Consider the following 22757-nt stretch of genomic DNA (forward strand, 5'->3'; position numbering starts at 1 on the left):
GCATAGAGAACATCATGTAGTGTAAGAATAATGCTAAATAAGATTGAATGTGGTGATGATAAGAATATTATTGTTATTTACACACACACACACACAAAAAAAAAAAAGAATATTATTGTTACTCATCAAAAGAAAAGAAAAAAAAAAAACAAATGTGATAAGGATTATATTCCCCTCTTTGAGTTGTGGCATTCAATTCGATCAACTCATTCAAGGAGGTGAGGGGCAAAAGCTGTAGCTTGATTGACATATCATGAAGCCTTAAAATTTGAGAGAATAATCAACACAATTCAAACATGATATTATTAGTATCTTTTAATTAAAGCATATATATGATTAAGTAGTAAAATTCTAAGATTCACTGATTAAAGGGAAAATGGCACTTTTTCCCCCTATGTTGTTTGCTTATAGCACATTTTCCCCCTATGTTATTTATGTAGTCACTTTATCCCCCTCAATTATTTCTAAAGTGGCTATTTCTCCCCCTCTCCGTTAACTAAATGTTTAGACTGTTAAATGTAAGGGTAAAAATGGTATTTCATTTTTTCTTTTTTAATAAAAATGGAGGGATTAATTGGTATTTCACTTCCTTCTCTTAGAAATTCATATTGCATTAATTAAAATGTACTCCATAATCCATTCTTTCATCCGTCCACAGATCCCTGGAATTCTGGAAACATAAGCAAATAATTATTAAATTAAATAAACAAATAAGCAAAAGAAATAGCACAAATTCCAGGAAACATAAACAAACAATATTAAATTAAATAAACAAATAAGCAAAAGATAACACAAATCTATGAAAACATAAACAAACAACTATTAAACTAAATAAACAAATGATAGCACATATACCAGAGTAAGGATTAATAGGAAAATAATGATATAGCAGACAATGATCCTTCAGGCATGTTTTAATTAAGGGGATATGAGGAATGATCAATACTCGTACCGGGCCAAATGCAAGATGGGTGCCCGCCTCGCCGGTTACGGCAACAGGTATGAAGATAATTCAATCTTTAATTTCTTATAATAATATAATCAAATACAAATGCTATAAAGATATAAGGTTTCAAGAAAAATTTACAATTTAGAGTTTTATCCAATCCAAGCACCCTCCTGCTACTCATGGTTGCGTTAATTTTTTCCGATTGCTTCAAGATGGGGTGTTCTTTCCTAGATTATAGAGAGTTAGGGTTAGGCAGTGTATGTGGAGTAATGTTTTGTTGGAGAAACTAAGGAAAATGAGTGAAATACCGGTGAACGTAGCCCTCCATCTTTATCACAAAAAAAAAAAGAATAAAGAATAAAGAAAAAATGAAATATCATTTTTACCCTCACTTTTAACAGTCCAAACACTTAGTTAACAGAGAGGGGGATAAATAGCCACTTTAGAAATAATTGAGGGGAATAAAGTGGCTACATAAATAACACAGGGGGGAAATGTGCTATAAGTAAACAACATAGGGGGAAAAAGTGTCATTTTCCCCTGATTAAATTAAACCTATATATGCAATAATAACTTAAAGAAAGACTAATTAAAACGACTAGAGCTACATATATAATTGAGAAACTAAACATATATGTTAGGCTAAGGTTTGAATCGGAGGATCGAGTCCAGCATCCTGTCATCTAAACATTGCGCTGACTAGCTGCTATGAAAATATAACGAAATAAAGTTGTACATTCGCTACTACTTACAACTTTTGGCATACTATCCTAATAAGGTAAGTTATTGATCTTACAATTGGTATCAGAGCAGGTCACAAGTTTGAGTCAAAATTATTGGGCGGAGGTGCTGGGGCAAGAGAAAAATTGTTAGGACTTTCAGCATAGTGATAAACGCTTAATTTACAAAGTGATGGATATATTAAAAATAGAACAAATCGACTCGGGAAGACGGAGCAAGGAGGACTCGAGCGGACCCGGGGCCCCGAGGTTGAGCCCCGTGCTTGACCTAGACCGCCCTGGGGCCTCGGCCATGAGGCCTCAACCATGGGGGCTCGGCCATGAGGCCTTGGCCAGTCAAACTGCGGGTTTGGTCTCGGGACCAAACCCGGTCAAAGGGGTTTTAAACACTCCCACCGCATTAAGGGGCAGTTAGGGGGTTCATCATGTATAAAAAGCCTTGTGTTTGTCTCATTAAAACATGTTTTATCCATTTTGTCCTAAACTACACTTGTAATAGCATTAAATTGTCTTGTAATAGCATTGCAATCGTCATTTAATATAATATTTAGTCTCCGCGACCCTACAACACTTATTTTGCCTATCAATTTTCTTATCCATTTACACTTTCCTTAATTTATCGAATTTATTAATTCGGACCTCGGGTTAATTAAATCCAAGGATTTGTCACAACAATTACTTTGAGAAGATGCAAATTAAACGGGTCAAATTTTGAGTTTCCATTTTATTTTTCAATGTACAAAAGAAAAAGAGAAAAAACAATTATTGATCCAAGAGAATATTTATAATTTATGCAGGTTGATGGAATGTTTTAACCGCCGACAAGAATATAAAGAAAAATGCATGAAAGTCGGTTATATTCTTTGATCATCGTCCTTTTTTCTATCTTGTTTTTCCTTAATGCCGCCGATTAAGATTATATATTCTTTGAGTATAAATCCTTTACTATACGCTCTTGTAATTATACATTAAGTTAGTTCGGTAAATATTCATTGAAATAGTAAAAGATCGTTTATGTTATAAAAAATATATAATTTATACGATACTCACATAATATTCGATTTTTACTGCAGCCAACCAATCATTTTTTAGTGGAAAATCTATCAGCTATGCTAATTTCATTACTTTATTTATTAATTAAATTTTACGAAGGTCGCCAAAGACCGATCAAGTAGCATTAAGTGATTCTTCCAAGTAAGAAGTCATTGGTTCGAACCTTAGTAGGAGTGATATTGACTCGTTGGACTTCAGTAGGTTGAGGAAGTATATATGAACAGATAATGCATGTAATAGGGTCAATAGTACGTTGGACTTCAGTAGGTTGAGGAAGTATATATGAACAGATAATACATGTAACAGGGTCAATAGTACTCAAAAAATAAAATTTCAATGAAGGTCGATCTCGACACGTGTAAGGTGCAAAAGGAAAACATATGATGGTGATGATGAATAATGTATGTATAGGGTGCAGCTTAGGTTAACTTTTGAAATTGAATTGTGCAATGAAGGGCATGCGTGAAGAGAATCTTTACATGCTATTTACATGGGGGCAATTAGGCTATCTATGGATGAAGGGAATATATATGTACAAAAAGTGTGAAGGGGGGGGGGGTTAATGATGGGAGGTTTCTCCGTACTCACAAATGAACAAGGATCGGAAAGATGCATGTATGGTTATTAAAATTTTGTCGTCTCACATTATTATTAATCAGGAGCTACTATGAATGTCGATCTCACGTAAAAAAATTAAGTTAAGATAGATACGACTCATGCACCTTAACAAAACCAATTATAATATAAAAGTTAAGATATGTTTAGTTAATGATGGGAGCTGAGGTTAATTAATTTTTTCATACTTATAAATGAACAAGGATTGTGAAGATGCATGGTTACTACGTACTTAATTAGTTTCATAATAGGTGCAACGAATATCTCTTTTCAGAAAATAAATTACTATAGATGCAAAACATGCACCTTAACAAAATCAGTTATAATATAAAGTTAAGATATATGTCGATTCAACATCACTTCGTTGAATTTAAGATGGGAAGCTACTTAATTTCTCTGTACTTATAAATGAACAAGGATTGGAAAGATGCATGTATAATAATATTCCTTAATTAGTTTCACAATCGGACGCAACGAATGTTCCTTTTTCACAAAACAAATTACAATATATAGATGCGAAACATGCACCTTAACAAAATCCGTTACAATATAAAGTTAAGATATATTTTGATTCAACATCATATTGCTTTGTTGAATTAATGATGGGAGGTTTTAACTATTAATTTCTCCATTCTTAACAAATGAATAATTATTTGAATGATGCGGGCATATATATAGTTACTAAAATTCTTTCATTTCACAACACCATCGTTTAGATTCTGCTGTCACAAAATAAATTATAATAAAGACAAAACATGTACCTTAACAAAATTAGTTATGACACAAAAGATATATTATTTGGATCAAATCTAACATCGCTTTGTTATATATCCCATATAAATGGGAATTAAGCAATCCAAGATCATAAAAGAATAAGATTTTCTTTTGTTTTTTTGAGGTGGTAGGAGAAGTGAAAGTGCAAACCAAGTATAATGCGCACCATGAATCACATAGACTTGCAGACTATAGGAGAAAAATTAAAGATTGGGTCCGGTTGCTCCACCATGAAGGACCCCATATGCCTGCAGCTTCTTTATTTATTTATTTATTTTTATATTTTATTTGTTTTTTTAAAATTTTTTTTTTGGTGTACTCAAGATTTTCACCGTCAGACACAGTGACTAATCCCCTCGCTAAATTGTTGGTACATCTTTTGGGTGGGATAGCTGACCTGGAGATTTAAGGCTGCTCCATACTCAAGGATCGAACCCTAACCTTTGATTAAGGATAGATGAGTCCCTTCCACTCACACCCCAAGTTGTTGTTTTTTTTAATAAAAAAAAAAAAATTCTCTGAGTGCTCTGCAAAAACAATATTTTTATGGACAGGAATTGGGATCAGATTGATGGGCTCTTCCTTTAATCATTTCTATTAGCTTTCTCATCTGGTCTCTGTTAGTGTAAAATACACAAGATAATAAAGCGACCATTTTTAAAAGGAGTGGCTGAAGCTACCAGGCTCACTTCTTTTTCTTTACACCCTAATACAAGTACCAAAATGTCCAACAAAATGTTTAATTTGAACGATTAAACCTTGATGACGGTCTTAAGTTTTTTGTCCATTAGGATGTGACTCTAAGTGCTACAATCTTTTAAAGGTGAGAGTATATTTTGTAACTTTTAATAGTGTAGACCAAAATGATTAATCATGAGTAATTAAGAGGGTAAATTTGAATTTCATAACAATAAATAAGTAATTAAGAATTAGAGCATCTGGAGAAGATGACTTATGTGGAGGAGAGAGAGAGGCTAGACCGGTGCACACTGCGCATAAGGAGCCCTCCTCACTGAGACTCGATCTCTAATCATTCTTCCAAAGTTTCACCTCTATGACCAGTTGAGCTACCCATGCAGGCACAATACTTCATACATAAGATTACTCACTATAGTCAATGGGATTCAAAACCTTTTCACTTAAGGAGTTTCACCTCAACCACTAAATCAAACAGAGGTGGTAAGTACGTTATTTTAAATTTTATTATGTCATCTTAGGCTTCTGTCTATTTGAGGATCCAAACTACTACAATTTCTTAAATTCCAGAATATATATATATATATATATATATATATATATATATATATATTCGTATTGTCACTTTTAATAGTGTAAACTAAAATGACTAATCACGAATAATTGAAATACTTGAAATGATCAATACCAATAAATCAAATAACCGGAAATCAAATACAAGGGACTAAAACACTTCACTCACAATTAGGGGTAAATTAGCCGAGCCACTCGCGAGCGGCTCGGTCAAAGCTTGGCTCGAGCTTGGTCAAACTCGAGCTCGAGCCGAACTCGTTTAATAATCAAGCTCGAGCCAAGCTCACATATTCTAAGCTCGTGGCTTGTCGAGCCGCTCGCGATATATATATATATATATATATATATATATATATATATATATATATATATATATATATATATATATATATATATATATATATATATATATATATATATAATATTATTATTGTTATTATTAAAAAATAAATTAAGGCAGCAGGCAGTAAGGTCTCAAACAGTCAAACTCAATTCGTCTTCGCATTTCACATCGCTACGAAAGAACGAAACCCTCAACCGACTGCTACGACGACAAGAATCTCCTCTCCGGTCTCCGCCTCCACCCTTGCTGACGACGAAGCTGCCCGGCCTCTGCCTCAGTCCTTGTCAACGTGGACGAAATTGTCCGGCACTCCGGCCTCCGCCTCGAAGGCCGAAACAGGAATAAGAAATTAAGAATTCCTATTTCCTTTTTTCTCTTTAGCAAAACAAAATTTCAGCACAAAAATTCTAGCTCAAGATCAAGTTCGAACTCGAGCTCGAACAATCGAGCACTCGAGCCGAGCTTAAATTGCTCGAAAATTATCGAGCTCTAGCTTGAGCATCAGTTCTCGATCGAGCTTGAGCTCGAGCAGAGCCTTCCTTACGAGCTCGAGGGCTCGACTCGTTTACACCCCTACTCAAAATAGTGGTCGATGAGATTAAAAACTTACCACTTACAAAATTTCACAAGTACTAAATTAAGGGCCGACGATTAATTACTAAATTAGGTGGTGGTGGACGGTGGAGATGAGAATGTTATCAAGAATATTATAAGGAAGCTAGGAGAAGACTTTGTTTAGCATCCAACTTCATGCATATATCAACCCCAACTTTCTAATGAATATTTATAGAAAAAGGGATAACAATATAAATTACAACATGCAAGCTAGCTAATTAAGGTGGTGTACGTATCAGATTTCGGCGATACGAATGTTGAAAACCACAGTTCACAAAAATTAATGTTGTATATATACAAGAGGGGAATATATATATATATATATATATATATATATATATATATATATATATATATATATATATATATATATATATATATATATATATATATATATATCAAGAATCAATTTGCTTTATTAAGAAAAGCACCATTGCTTTCACTTTCATTTACTTAATAAATCTTTTGGGCAATTGATTAATGGCACAGCTTTCTATCACAAGGGCATGTCTTCCTTCCTTTATTATTATTATTTAAAAAAAAAATTCTATCTATATATTTCCTCGACCTGTTAATTAGGACAGCACACCCAGACTAATAATTATGTCCATGCCGAGTGAAATTTTAGGGACAGTAAAACACTTTATTATGATTTTTAAAGTAACTGTATCTCCGGATTCAAACTGAAACATTTAGTTAAGCTAAAAGAGACTTACGTCATCTCATTTATACTACATACGCTCCTTTTTTTTTTTTTTTTTTTTTTGTTCTCTAAGTTTAAAAAAAAAAAAATTGTTCTCTTGTTACATCTGCTAGAGAGGGAAAAAAGCATATATGCTCCAACAGGGAGCATGTATATCCTATGTTTTTTTTTTTTTTTTTTTGAGTGGAAAGTGACAAGTGCACCCACAATTCTGGATCAGATTTTAATGTAGTTTAATCTAAAGGGTCAAATTCATTTTTCTCATTTATCATTACAAACTTTGAGTTGAGTTACATCAATGGATCTTCGCATCCAAGAAATTAACACTCGAACACTCTGTCATATTTTTTTCCGCTCGATATGACGATTATAATTTTATAAAATATTAAAAACGTCGAATATCAAACTATATTTGTTAGTAATATCTTCAGTAGGAGGGATTATGTTCTGATCCCTTACTAAAAAAGATTATCTGATGTAAGGCTCGAATACTGACGAAATTCTTTGGCCATTGTGTTAGAAGGATATTGACTAAGATTTAATATATGTATGTGCATTTGTGCTGTATTAAACTTTTTTTTTTTTTTTTTTTTTTTTTGTGGCTATATAAGTAGAAGGACACCAATAATACTTCAACAGTTCCTATAAAGATTACAGCTAATTAATATGTTAATTATGGAATCTTTAAAAGGCACAAGAAATTGTATATAAAAGATACCCTATTGGAGACCACATGCAGAATTGCAGTTAAAAAAAATATTTTATAAAAATGAATAAATTAAGAATTGAAAAGGTGATTGAATGCATATGTAAAGTTACGTTCTTGGTTTTGACTGAGATTATAGTTAGAACTTATGAGTTAAGTTAAGCTCGGTAAATATATATAGGTTTTTTAAGCTACCAATCAGGTAACCAACACCGATGTTACGGTTTTTTTTTCTTTTTTTTGGGTATGTACTACATAAGAAAAATCAAATTTATTAATACAAAAATTCGTAAGTAAAACACTGAAATCCATATATATTTAAGTTATAACTATTTAATTTGTTACTAGATTTATTGTTATCTTATTATTTTTTTATTATTATAGCGACAGTTATTTAGGTATAACCAATGTTTATTTGTACTGCTGAATACGGAATACTATTAATGCTAATACTGACAATACAATGTAAAATTAAATAGCATACATAGTTATACCTAGTACGAAAGATCTAGTAAGGTTTGACACTGCAAAACTCTAATGTTTTAAAATTTTTATGACATTTCTGACCACCTATAGTCTGAAAATTAGGAAAGGAAACCTAATCAACCAAAATTTTTAACCATTAAAAAAAGTGGTTGCCTTATAGGTGTTCACACGGGCAATGTTGTAGAAGGCGCTATGCGCTAGTCGATCGTCCGAGGGGAGCCTAGCGCCCAGGCGATCGAGTAATTGGAGTATATCATTTCCACTTTTTCCACTCAGAGTTGTGAATTGTTAGGTTATTATAATCCTACAAACTAGTCAACTATATATGTTAGATGGTTAGTTCAGTACATAGCTGGAGGAATATAGAAGAGGAGCAATTCAGCATCAAAAAATACAACTTGGCCGAGTTGGGCGCTGACTCATCCTAGTTGGGTGCCAACTAGGCAGAGTTAGGCGCCCAACTCAGCGCCTATGGCACCTACTAGTCGACCAGTCAAATGGCGCCTAGGGCTGAAATCGCTTCGGCCTAGAGGCGCCTAGGCCAATTTTACAACACTGCACACGGGTGGTCAAGTCAATAATACCAAGATCAAAGTTATTTTGTGGAGGTAAAAGTGGCCGAAAACATGTTTTTTCACCGAATTGAAATACGTGAACTTTTATATATCTCGAATTTGCAACAAAAACCCAAACCCCTCGCCCCAAGGATCCCAAAAGTAAAACCTCTCGCGCGTCTCAAGGGTCTTCACTTCACACCTCATCCGACAAGATAGTGGAGGAGTAAATCAGACGTGCAAATTTGGATGACAGAGATTTTATGGGACAGTAAAATCTTTAGCATAAAGTTGAGGCTGGGAGATGGTATATGGAACAGACGTGAGAGGAAACCACTCGGCCTAATCGGCTGTCGTCATGTTATTCCATTTTCATCTGATCCCAGCATTTGGTATATATATACATATTTTTCTCGATCTTGATCACAGTAGTACAGTAAATACTGCAACTTTGCATCAATCCCACGTACGTACTCCCACAATTCACACAAAATGGACGCCGGTAATATAATCCCCTCCTTTTTCTCCCACCTTCGCTTAGCAGACATCTAGGATCTCATCTGCAGCAATTTAATGAAGCTCCTTCAAGAATTTGTTTCTTGTCTTTGACCTTCCACTGTGCCACGCAGCAGCATATATCGCCGCCCAACTTGCCATTCTCACTGGATTTCATGTTTTATCACAAAGATATGAACACTCAATTCTGCCCAGATTTCACCTCACTGATCTAATTGAATCACCAATGCGCCAGATTAGACACCTAAAGAATAACATGACAGCGAGCCGAAAAACACAAGTAATGTCACAGAGGTTTTAGATAAAACCTTAAACAAGTTAAGGATGCTGTTTTGTAGTTATCTTCTTTAGGGAAACCCGCATTTACTACCCGAAGTAGGCACTGAGTAAATCCCGCCTTGTGATCCTAGCTAGCTGGCAAAAGACGTAAATCAGTCTAGCTTATTCATAACTGGCCGGTTCAATCCTAATCGTCAAAGGACGTAAACCAGCTTAGGTTTGCCCATAGCTGACCGGCTCAACCTTAGCTGGCAAAAGGACGTAAACCAGCCTAGGTTGTATAATAATATTCCTTAATTAGTTTCACAATCGGACGCAACGAATGTTCCTTTTTCACAAAACAAATTACAATATATAGATGCGAAACATGCACCTTAACAAAATCCGTTACAATATAAAGTTAAGATATATTTTGATTCAACATCATATTGCTTTGTTGAATTAATGATGGGAGGTTTTAACTATTAATTTCTCCATTCTTAACAAATGAATAATTATTTGAATGATGCGGGCATATATATAGTTACTAAAATTCTTTCATTTCACAACACCATCGTTTAGATTCTGCTGTCACAAAATAAATTATAATAAAGACAAAACATGTACCTTAACAAAATTAGTTATGACACAAAAGATATATTATTTGGATCAAATTTAACATCGCTTTGTCATATATCCCATATAAATGGGAATTAAGCAATCCAAGATCATAAAAGAATAAGATTTTCTTTTGTTTTTTTGAGGTGGTAGGAGAAGTGAAAGTGCAAACCAAGTATAATGCGCACCATGAATCACATAGACTTGCAGACTATAGGAGAAAAATTAAAGATTGGGTCCGGTTGCTCCACCATGAAGGACCCCATATGCCTGCAGCTTCTTTATTTATTTATTTATTTTTATATTTTATTTGTTTTTTTTTTATTTTTTTTTTTTTGTGTACTCAGGATTTTCACAGTCAGACACAGTGACTAATCCCCTTACTGAATTGTGGGTACATCTTTTGGGTGGGACAGCTGACCTGGAGATTTAAGGGTGCTCCATACTCAAAGCCAAGAATCAAACCCTAACCTTTGATTAAGGATAGATGAGTCCATTCCACTCACACCCCAAGTTGTTGTTTTTTTTATTTTTTTATTTTTCTCTGAGTGCTCTGCAAAAACAATATTTTTATGGACAGGAATTGGAATCAGATTGATGGGCTCTTCCTTTAATCATTTCTATTAGCTTTCTCATCTGGTCTCTGTTAGTGTAAAATACACAAGATAATAAAGCGACCATTTTTAAAAGGAGTGGCTGAAGCTACCAGGCTCACTACTTTTTCTTTACACCCTAATACAAGTACCAAAATGTCCAACAAAATGTTTGAACGATTAAACCTTGATGACGGTCTTAAGTTTTTTGTCCATTAGGATGTGACTCTAAGTGCTACAATCTTTTAAAGGTGAGAGTATATTTTGTAACTTTTAATAGTGTAGACCAAAATGATTAATCATGAGTAATTAAGAGGGTAAATTTGAATTTCATAACAATAAATAAGTAATTAAGAATACTTATGTGGAGGAGATTGGACCGGTGCTCACATGCACACATATATATGTATATATAGCTAGGTAGCCTAGATCAGCAAATCTTGTCAAGATAGTGTCATCAAGAAACTATTTCAGTGTGGTGTATTTGTGCTGATTTTGTAAAACCATGATGTTCCAGTTTGAAGAGATTGTGTACAAGGTTGGAGGGGAAGACAAGGGATCATGCTGCACGGGGAAATCGAGTGCCAGAGAGAAGACGATTCTGAATGGAGTGACGGGTATGGTGTGTCCGGGCGAGATACTAGCCATGCTAGGTCCATCGGGGAGTGGGAAAACCACCCTGCTAACGGCCCTAGGAGGGCGTCTCTATGGCAAACTATCGGGGAAGGTCACCTACAACAGCCAGCCGTTTTCTGGCTCCATCAAACGCCTAACTGGATTCGTGGCGCAGGATGATGTTCTATACCCGCATCTGACAGTGAAAGAAACGCTTCTGTTCACAGCGCTGCTGAGGCTGCCCCAGAGCCTAACCCGGGAGGAGAAATCGCAGCACGTGGAGAGTGTGATCACCGAGCTGGGGTTGAGTAGGTGCCGGAACAGCATGATAGGAGGGCCACTGTTTCGGGGAATATCGGGTGGGGAAAAGAAAAGGGTGAGCATAGGCCAAGAGATGCTAATCAACCCGAGCTTACTGCTTCTAGACAAGCCTACTTCCGGGCTTGACTCCACCACCGCTCTCAGGATCATCACCACCATCAAGCGGCTCGCCACGGGAGGCAGAACCGTGGTCACCACGATCCACCAGCCGTCTAGCCGCCTCTACCATATGTTCGATAAGGTAGTCTTGCTTTCAGAAGGCTGCCCCATCTATTACGGCTCTGCACCAAATGCCCTCGAATACTTCTCTTCCATCGGTTTCTCTACGCCTCTCACTGTCAACCCAGCTGATCTGATGCTTGATCTCGCTAATGGTAACCTCAAATCCCATCCTTTTTTGTACTGAAACCGACAAAAACATCAGGCGTCGTGTTCTAAGACAAGTCCCGAAATTTCAGGTATAAAACCAGATTCCAGCAATGTAATAGAGCAAGGCAACAGCACGGAACAGGAGCGCCAATCTGTTAGATAAACTCTCTTGTCTGCTTACGACAAGAACATTTCGACAACATTGAAAACCGAGCTATGCAATCTTGATTCCCACAGCTACAACTATGCAGTGGATGGTTCTAGAAGTAAGTTTCTTTCGGGAATTATATCTCTCGAGTTGGTGATCCAGAAGTTAACGAACGTGACGATGCAGGATCTCAAGCGAAAGGAGAGCAGTGGTGCACGAGCTGGTGGCATCAATTCAAGGTCCTCCTTATGAGGGGGCTAAAAGAGAGGCGATATGATGCCTTCAACAGGCTAAGGATCTTCCAAGTCATAAGCGTCGCTTTTCTTGCTGGGCTTTTATGGTGGCGCACTCCAACTTCCCACATTGCAGACCGAGTAAGCGCCACATTGCTAACCATCTCGATCACCTCCCGTTTTTAGCAAACTAATCTCGTACACTTTCTTCATGCAGGTCGCGATGCTATTCTTTTTCGCTGTCTTTTGGGGGTTCTACCCACTCTACAATGTGGTTTTCACGTTCCCTCAGGAAAGAAGAATGCTAATCAAAGAAAGATCATCGGGAATGTACCGCCTCTCGTCCTACTTTCTGGCGAAAACAGTGGGAGATTTGCCACTGGAACTAGCATTACCAACCGCATTCACCTTCATCCTTTACTGGATGGGAGGGCTCAAACCCGAGCCTCTCACCTTCACCCTCTCCCTTCTCATAGTCCTCTTCAGCGTCCTCGTTTCCCAAAGCCTGGGACTCGCGTTTGGCGCGATACTCATGGATGTAAAACAAGCCACGACACTAGCATCAGTCACAACGCTAGTCTTCTTAATAGCGGGCGGATACTATGTTCAGCAAATCCCCCCGTTCATTCTTTGGCTCAAATACTTGAGCTACAGCTTCTACTGCTTCAAGCTTCTTCTCGGGGTTCAGTACAACGATAACGACTACTACGAGTGCTCAAAAGGACACTACTGCCGCGTTGCAGACTTCCCCGGTGTCAAAGCTGTGGGCTTTAACCATATGTGGGTGGACGTGTCCGTTATGGCAATGATGCTCGTGGGCTACCGGTTTATCGCCTACCTAGCACTCCACCGTGTTCGATGAAGCTCATCACCAGCATAAAAGACAATAACCACACTCTCGAGTCTCAACAAAGAAGCCAGTTAGAAGACGAGTTTTACATCCCTTCAAACTGATCAGTAATAATGTAGAACTTAGGTTATAATCCCCCCATTTTGCCAGATTTTGATCATATACCCCACCACCCAAAAACCCAAAAAAAAAAAAAAAAAAGGATTCCACCATATTTCTGGCAATGACTTTACATCAGACTGACCCAAAAGCTCAACTGTTCTGTGAAATAAACCAGTTGTTATAAACAGAACAAAGATGCATAATGCTGTGATAAAGTAAAAGATGGGAATCCACTAACCTTGAAGACTCAAGTCATGAAGTGCTCAGCATATCTGCACTCAGAATCCTTGTGGGGTCTCTGAAATCACATAAAAACTGCTTTAAAGTAATAAGTTTCACATTTCCATTGACTGCATAAAGAGAGAGCATTTCCCACAAATGACTCAATAGTTTAGTTGTGTCTAGATGATGTCTCCTTATTTTTATGAATAATCTTCTCCCTAATTCCATGTTTTTTACCCTATTTTGTTCCTGTCCTGTGATATCATTTTTATCCATAAAAGAGATCAAAAACAAGAAAAGTGCAATCTTAGTGTCAATCAAGATCAACGGTTTACGGGGCAACCCCAGCCAAGTTGGTACTCACCACAAGGTTACAAGTTTGACTCTTAGCGGGAGCAGCCTATTAGCTTTCTTGGTTTGAACTGGTCATCTGCTCAGCTATGGATAACTTAAACTGGTTAATTCTTTGCTGGCTAGGGTCACAAGACAGTTCACTATAACTAATAGCGAGAGTGCAATTATATTTACTTATACTTGCCTAACTACCGGCGTGTGTTGCGTTTCGAATCCACACCAGACGGTAGGGCGTTAGACTTGGCTCTTTAGACCGCCACCCAGCAATTTGAGGTTTCATATACTGCAAAATACCATCATCTTTCACAAGGCAACTTCTACATGAAGAAATGCAAACCTATCAGTCTTGCACCACATTGGATGATTGGAAAGATAACAGACTAGAAAAGATCATATCAATACAAAAGTGGGAATACCAGTCAGGAAAAAGGAGGGTTCATACTGGCCTGCAATCCTCTTTATCAAAATTTCAAGAATTCCTTGGAACTGCTCCAGAAATCATCAATAGCACACAGATCTGCACAGACCACTGGATGTGGAAAACACTACTGGGTGGAGGCCCAAAACAAGAAATGATGCCTCAAATCCTTATCATTTCCTACTTTAGTATATATCACTCACTACCCAACAACACTCCTTTATCTGACAGTGAAAGGACAAGTCCGTATAGAATCGTCCTTTTCATCAGTAAATTAAGCAATTCTGGTTTAATTTCCCATCACCATAAAAGCGACGAAAGGCTACTGTTGATGAAGGACGAAAAACAACAACTGCAGTTGCACTAACAGAGCCAGAAGTGCCCATCAACTGTACAATGCTGTCCCAGGCTACTGAACACAACACTCCGATTGCCCCACGGGGCTAGCTCGGGTGGATGTCGGGTTACCCTAAAGTCTTGCTCTAGGGGCAGTGTGGGAATTTGAATCTCACGGGAAACTTGGGGGTCATTGGCGAGGACCCCAAGTCCACCTGGGGACTGATGGGCCACTCGCGATTTACTGTGGCTCTTGGGCAGGGATTCTGTAGCCTTAGATTAGTCTAGCGTAAACTGAGAAACCTAATATATCGAAAAAAAACATAACACTCCGATTAGGATACTAAATGCACAACACATTATCCATACTTTCAAGTTTCAAGTTTCAAGCCCAGCAAGTATCATGAATTAAATTGCTAGGTTAGATACACATTAGATGAATGAGAGCATGATATTCTAGCCAAACAAGAAATAATGTCTGTCAAATGCTGGGAATGTGATGCAATATCCATAGATTTCAACGAATGAACAACTGCAGACCATAAAGATGCAATCTTGCAGAGTTGCAGATCATAAAGATGCAGTTTTGCAGATAATTATGCTTGTGTCAGGCAACAGAAATTTCAACCTAGGATTGTCAATTCATTCAATCCAAAAAGATTTCTAAGTCATAGATGATAGTATTAGATGTAAGGCTATTAGGCTAAACTCACCCACAACATGATACAAGCACACTTGTAAGACTATTAAAGATCACAGTTCCATTCAATGAAGAATGTGATACCTACTTGGAAAAAGATGGGTATGCAGAAGAATTTGAAGGAAGATTTATTTATTGAGCTAATACCCAAAATAGTCCTAGACTATAGTAGTTTTTCTCAATTTCGTCTTAAATGACTTTGGTGACCTAATGTAGTCCCAGACTTTCGTGTTTTTGCTCACTATAGTCCTCCGTTTGTTAATCCGTCAAGTTGGTGTTAAATAGAAGGTCGATTTTGTAATTTCAATACTGTTTCAGTATTTTGGATTTCGCAGGTGAAGTAAAAAGAAGAAAGTATTGAAATTACATAATTGACCCTCTATTTAACACCAACTTAACGGATTAACAAACGGAAGACAATTGTGAGTAAAAACACAAAAGTTTGAAACTACATTAGGTCATCAAAGTCGTTTAGGACGAAATTGAAAAAAATCACTATAGTCGAGAACTATTTTGATATTAAGTCTTTATTTATTAGTTTTGAACTAAATTTGCATTTATGGGCTTGTATATGATTTTTTGGGGCTAAATGGGCTGCCAATATACAAATAATTCATGCCAAATTACATTCACTTTTGAATCATACATATTTTGAAGGTACAGAAGGTTTGTTTTGAATGTCTTCAATTGATACTCAACTAGATTAGCCCTATCTGTACTCAAAAAAAATATATATATAGCCTTATCTTGTAGGACTACATATATTTTAAGGTTTTTTTTTTTTTTTTAAATGTTATGACATTGTGTGTCTTTAGTACTCGGTACAATTATATAATTATATCATGTACTGAGTAAATTGATACCATAAAAGTTATCAAAAATTATATATTTAAAAATTGAGAAAAGGGTCAAATACACCATCAAACTTTTTTTAAGAAGTCAATTAGGCCCTCGAGCTTTTGAAAGTGACAATTAGACACATTAACATATGAATTTAGTGCATCAAAGCCCAAAACCCTAATAGTGACCTATAATAACATGTCAATAATGTACTGGCGAAGCTCCGGCAATATTCCGGCAAGTGCAACCTTTTCCGGTGACCAAACGACGGAGACGGCAACCAAACCGGTCGCCTTCTCCATCGTTGGAGATAGTGACCAAACCGAAAAAGATCATGCTTGTTGGAATGTTGCCGGAGCTCCACCAGTGCATTATTGACCTGCTATTGCAGGTCACTATTTAGGATTTTGAGATTTGATGCATTAAATTAATATATGTTAATATGTCTAATTACAACTTTCAAAAGTTCGATAGTCTAATTAACTTCTTAAATAAAATTTGATAGTATATTTGACCGTTTTCTCACAAAAAATTTGACCATAATTATTAAGAAAATAGCATAAATATAAATTTAACAGTTAATTACCAGGTAGTGTAATTGACATTTTGATTATTATTTTAAGTGGTTGGTAAATTTAAATCTAGATAGTGGGAATTTAAATTTTTTGAGCTGAAAATATTTGAAAAATTATTCATAATATAGTCGGACTAAATTGAAAAGTTGAGTTATTAAAAAAAAGAAATTGAAATAGAAATCTGAGACTGAGGAAAGAACCCACGAGACCCCAAAAGGAAAGGAAATACATCACAAGACCCACCGCGGCTGCACCGCTACCGCTACCGCCCCACTCTGAAACCACCGCGAGCGATGGAGGAGGAGGAAGGCGGAGGGCCGAGGCTGAGCAAGAGGTTCTCCGACAAGGACGGAGAAGTGGACTACAAGACCAAGGCCGGCACCGCCTGGTCTCACTCTTTCCTCAACCAGAAGCCCTGGCACCCTCTCTCTTACCCCAACCAGCGCCGAAAGTGGATCGCCGAGCAGACCCACTCCCAGAAGGAACGCCGCGCCGAAGAGATTTCCCGAGAGGTCTAACCCCTTTACTCCTCTACCAATTTTATTGCTCCCCAATTTATTCAATTTTTCAGAACAATTTCCTTCAATTCCAGCTATTTTGTTCAATTTTTCACTGAGTTTACTAATTTCCTGTCCTTAAAACCCTTTCCAGTATGCTCAAGAACAGGATTTTTTCCGTCAGACTGCTCTTGTCTCCAAGAAGGAGAAAGAAAAGGTAATACCTAATTCCCTCATTCACCTGCTTTGCAGTTCTTAGCTGATTATCATTCCTATTCATCTCTGTAAGAAGAAATTATACAAATATTATATCTTTGTGTTAAATGTAGATCTCCTTTTTATTTATTTATTTATTTAAAGATACATGTATAATAGAGCTTGATAAATGGCCGTTAGCTGATTTGGTTACTTGGTTTAACTAGTTGATAGCATTAGCTGATTGTAGAAAAATGTTTGGTAAATTAGCTGTTAGATGATACATACAAAATGACTTTCTCAAAAAGCTAATCTGAGCCGCTTTTTGAATTTTAGCATTTTGGAGCAGTAAATTGTTACTTAATCAAACACTCATATAGATTGTTTAACCAAGTCAAATAGCTAATAGTGGTCTAATAAGCCAAAATTAGCTGATAGGCTAACTATTTTACCAAACAGGGCTAAATTGAGTTTCATCTTGTTTTATTATAAGTTTTTCATGTATGCAAAGTTATGAGCATAGATATGCTGTTATATATGTAATCGTATGAAGATATTGATTTGGATTTTACAATGTTGTAGTTGGAGATGATGAAAGCTGTTAGTTTTATGTATGTTCGACCGCCCGGCTACAATCCGGAAAGCGCTAAAGCTGCTGAGGTAGAAGATGAGAGGAAAAAGCAGGAGCAAGTTGGCACTTCTCAGAGCCCAACTGCAGAGGGCGCTTCAGATTCAAAGTACTGTTGTTTAGCTGTGTCGATTTCAGTTTGAGCTTGTTAAAGTAGTAGTGAGAGTAATAGTTATAGTTATATATATATTTCACTACTTGCTTGAAATTGTAAACTTGATGAAGATTTTTCTTTCTGTTTTAGGAAGCCCGAGTCTATGCCTCCTATTGAAGAGAAAAAGAAACCGAGGCCAAAAGATGTCTTTGGCCGTCTCTTACCAACAGAAGAACAATTCGAAGTCCTCAAGAATGCTCCAAGGTCTGTTTCTTCTGCGATCTTTTTGATATCTGGGATTGCTATGGTGGTTTGTTTTCATTACCTGGAAGTTTTACGCTATGTGCATTTATAATTTAAGAAGTTTTGGGTATTTACCAATTTAACTGAATTATACTGGGAGATTGAATCTGTATCACTCCAAGAAGGTTGTCTAGCATTGTTGGACTTTATCGACCTTCATATTTAGTATTGTTGACTTGATTGTTGGTGAATATTAGCACACATATTGATTATTATAGCATTTCTCCAGACTGGAAACAGGTGCCCCTGCAAGGGTCAAACCTTTTGCAATTGAGATACGCAATGTCAAATGTGTACGATGCGGAAACTTTGGTCATCAAAGTGGTGATCGTGAATGCCCATTAAAAGATGCTATCATGCCAAATGAAGAGAGTCGATTGAAAAGAGACGACCCTTTAACAGCTATCCAAGCTCAGACCGAGTCAAGTGAGGTAATTGATCTGACAAAGTCATCCCGCCTTTCTTTTCGTATTCTTCTCAATCTATACTCGGGGAATTTATTGCTTCGTAATGGTTAGTGTTAGATCCATTTACTAAATCTTGTAATGCTAAACAACTAAATCTTTGTCTTGCTCTGCCAGCCTTTAAAGTGGGAACTCAAACAAAAACCCGGGTTGAGTCCTCCTCGAGGCGGGTTCAGACCCGATGATCCCAACCAGCAGATAGTTGCAGAGGACATATTTGATGAATATGGAGGTAGATTCTCTCAATCGCTCTGAAGATCTTTTTACGCTAGCGAGTATTTTGGATGCGTGAAATTCTGATATCATCATATATTAATACAGGGTTCCTCTCGACGGACAATATTCCTGACCTGCTGTCCAACTTCTCAAGCAAAACGAAGAAGAAAAAATCCAGTAAGAGTAAACACAGGAGGAGGGCCTCACCAGCCTCCAGTGATTCACGCTGCCATGAAGAAACCGAGTCTTCTTCTGATGATGATAGAAGAAGAAGATCGAAGAAGAGACATAAAAAGAAGTCACGAAAGCATTCCGAGTCAAGCTCATCATCAGAGGGCTCCGACTCTGACAGGCATCGAAAGAGAAGTACCAAACGGAGGCACTCTCGCCCTAGTTCATCTCGCTACTCAGATTCAGCCGGGAAACATAAGAGGAGAGATCACCACCACCACCACCACCACCACCACCACAGGCGCCACCGTGATCATCATTCTGATTCTTTATCAGAATGACATGCATTACAATTTCATGTGCAATATGCAAAAAATGGCATTGATTAGGCCATTGGATTGGCTAATAGTGTGTTACATCTTACTAGTAGTTCTTAAAAACATGGGGGCTGGTTAGTATGAAAAAAACAAAATTTCAATTTATATCTATTTCTCCACTTTTTACACCTGTTTTAGTTCTCCCCAATGGGAGATTGAAGTTGGAGAAATCAGAAAAAAAAAAAGTTAGTGTCATAATGTTGTTCAAAATTTTAGGATGTTTATTAAAAAAAAGGGATTTTAATCATTTTATTAAACTACTTAGGGTAGTGACTTTATAACTATATTTTCAACATACTAAAACATAAAGAGTCTGTTCTTCACAATCTACTAGAACATAAAGAATTAATACCGACGGGCTTTTGATATGGGAGAATCATTTTGTACCACTAAATTACTTTTTGTCACTAGATTATAATGCCATTGGCGGTTGGATAGTAAAGCGGTCTAAGTTTGACTCCTCAGAGATGTAAGGTTCCATTCGATTTCTCATGAGCGCTCTAAGTTTGACTCCTCAAAGATGTTAGGTTTCATTCGATTTCTCATGAGCATTGGTTTCATTCGATTTCTCATGAGCGCTCTAAGTTTGACTCCTCAGAAATGTTAAGTTTCATTCGATTTCTCATGAGCGCTCTAAGTTTGACTCCTCAGAGATGTTAGGTTTCATTCAATTTCTCATGAGCGCTCTATATTTGACTTCTCAAAGATATCAAGTTGGTCAAAATAATTATTAGGAAAATAATTACTAAATTTTAAGTTTGATAATTTAAAATTATTTATTAATTTTTTATTTAAATTGAACATTTTCGAGTAATGACTGCTATTTTTTATTTTTTATTTTTTTTAATAATAAGATATGAAAAACCCTACCAAAGACCCTTGCTGCGACATTTTCGCGGGCGAGACTGCGAGGCCACTCAACACTGTTTTTCACTCTCTAGGGTTTTTGCATTCACTGAGAAAAACATGGCCTCATCAGCTCGGATTTTCGGGAAGGGTTGCCGGATTCTGATGGCCGCCGCGAAGAGCTCCGCAGCTACCACTGCCACGAAAGGCAGAGGCCGTCCTAACGGAATTCTGAAGCCGATCAAGGTCTCCCCGGCTCTCGAGAAGTTCTTAGGTGCCCCTGAGGCCTCTCGTACTGACGCCGTCAAGAAAGTCTGGGAATACATCAAAGCCCATAATCTTCAGGTTCCCCATATCTCTCCATCTCCGTCTATATATTTATTTATAGCACTTAGGGCTTTAATGGTGTTATGTGCATAGAAAAATGTTCAATCTTTTTACACGGTGTAAAATGTTTGAAGCTCATGGTACAACACAACTGATGAACCTTCAAAGTTCAAAAAGAACAAAACTTTAACCTAAAATCAAAGATTTGAAATCATCCAATAGACATGGCCGAACTTTTTCAATATGCTGTTTAATCTGCTGCTGGTTTTCTCATAGTTAGCCTAAGGAGAAATGAATCATTATTGGACATTTTAAGGGATGTGTAAATTGTAATTGAAGAAAAGTTAATAGATAAATGCCTATATGGCAGAATGAAGGCTAAAATCGAGCTCTAATATGCAGAAATGCAATGCAATTGAATAGAAAACTTTGAATTACTTAAAAGCTTGCGAAGCTATCAGCTTTCTCGGTTTCTCCTTTAGATAGTTTGCCAAGAAAGCTTGCGTCTTGCTGATACAACCCTGAGGTTGTATGGGTTGCTCTTCTTCGAGTCAAGAGCCAAACTCCATGGCTGTGCTTCGAGTGACAGCCGAACTCCCATTGACTATACTTCGAGTGATAGTCTAACTCCCAAAAACCAGACATCCATAAATATATTCTTCATTGATATTCTCCAAATACACATGTAGCTATATATATATACATGATCATAGAAAGTTAGAGACTATCCACTACTCCTATACCCCACTACTTGTATAACTACCCATTATTCCACTATAAACTAAACCACTAATAATAATAATAATAATAATAATAATAATAATAATAATAATAATAATAATAATAATAATAATAATAATAATAATGCTACTCCAGTGGTTGTATCACTTGCCTTGCTTTTCTTAGTAGAGTAGGATATAGAAGTCCAAATGAACAGAGGGGAGTGTTTCTATTTCCATTGCTTTGTTTAGTGTTTCCCTTGCCATCATTATAATTCTCCTATCTGATAATTTGCAGAATCCCGCAAACAAGAAAGAGATAAATTGCGATGAGAAGTTGAAGACTATATTCAGTGGCAAGGACAAAGTTGGGTTTCTCGAGATTGCTAAGCTGCTAACCCAGCATTTTCCCAAGGCCACTTAAACTTGCCATGTACATGTGCTGAGAGTAGGGGTAGGGGATAAAGAGCTTACTAGTTTTGGATGTAACCTTTGAAGTGGGCTATTATCTTTGTTCTGGATTTGATCCGCGTTTTTTGTTAACAGCGTAGGACACGATGATTGTGAGCGTTGATTCGCCATGGATGCTTGATTATGTGCCCATCTTAATGACACAACACAATTTCAAGTAATACATTTCTTGCTATTTGAATTCTGTTGGTTGATTTGGATTGAACTTTGCATTGTTCTTGCTTGTGGAATCATGAAGCTCAAGGCTGATAGCCACCCTGCCTGCACCAAAAGATGAAATCTGGTTCATTGCCCTCAGTTTCTGAGTCTTTTGGAAATAGGTGTTCAGTTAAACTTGTAGGCAAATGTGTCATGTAGATTTTTTAATATAAATATATACAGAGCGTTTTTAAATTTGATAAATGTGTTTATAGATTTTGAAATAATCTGCAAATCATACAAAGAGCTAAACTGTAATTTTGAAAACCTTGTGTGGTAGGCTTGATTTAGAGGATGTTCATCAGATCTTTTTCTGTAAAAATCATGTTCTATTTGTGAGCATATAGCCATTACTGTGTATCCCACTATCAGCTTA

General features: G+C 36.8%; 4 protein-coding genes across 4 annotated transcripts; all 4 read left to right on the forward strand.

The window, feature by feature from the left end:
* The first annotated feature begins 11274 nt into the window (after window positions 1-11274).
* On the forward strand, window positions 11275-13888 carry LOC109152631 (ABC transporter G family member 14-like). Its single transcript, XM_019300270.1, has 4 exons — window positions 11275-12102; window positions 12187-12363; window positions 12432-12619; window positions 12696-13888. The coding sequence occupies exons 1-2, from the start codon at window positions 11298-11300 to the stop codon at window positions 12258-12260; spliced, it is 879 nt and encodes a 292-aa protein (XP_019155815.1). The 5' UTR covers window positions 11275-11297; the 3' UTR covers window positions 12261-12363; window positions 12432-12619; window positions 12696-13888.
* LOC109152732 (ABC transporter G family member 14-like) lies at window positions 12494-13340 on the forward strand. Its single transcript, XM_019300382.1, has 2 exons — window positions 12494-12619; window positions 12696-13340. Exons 1-2 carry the CDS (start codon window positions 12494-12496, stop codon window positions 13338-13340), a joined length of 771 nt encoding a protein of 256 aa, XP_019155927.1.
* Window positions 13889-17051: 3163 nt separating the features above from the next.
* LOC109153280 (uncharacterized zinc finger CCHC domain-containing protein At4g19190) lies at window positions 17052-19889 on the forward strand. The gene is made up of 7 exons (XM_019301153.1): window positions 17052-17387; window positions 17527-17589; window positions 18150-18304; window positions 18440-18553; window positions 18822-19023; window positions 19174-19288; window positions 19378-19889. Exons 1-7 carry the CDS (start codon window positions 17169-17171, stop codon window positions 19782-19784), a joined length of 1275 nt encoding a protein of 424 aa, XP_019156698.1. The 5' UTR covers window positions 17052-17168; the 3' UTR covers window positions 19785-19889.
* Window positions 19890-20685: 796 nt separating this feature from the next.
* Window positions 20686-22578, forward strand: LOC109153281 (upstream activation factor subunit spp27-like). The gene is made up of 2 exons (XM_019301154.1): window positions 20686-21011; window positions 22011-22578. The coding sequence occupies exons 1-2, from the start codon at window positions 20787-20789 to the stop codon at window positions 22134-22136; spliced, it is 351 nt and encodes a 116-aa protein (XP_019156699.1). The 5' UTR covers window positions 20686-20786; the 3' UTR covers window positions 22137-22578.
* The last annotated feature ends 179 nt before the right edge of the window (window positions 22579-22757 follow it).

The sequence above is a fragment of the Ipomoea nil genome, unplaced genomic scaffold (genome assembly GCF_001879475.1).
Source record: "Ipomoea nil cultivar Tokyo-kokei standard unplaced genomic scaffold, Asagao_1.1 scaffold2480, whole genome shotgun sequence".
NCBI lineage: Eukaryota > Viridiplantae > Streptophyta > Magnoliopsida > Solanales > Convolvulaceae > Ipomoea > Ipomoea nil.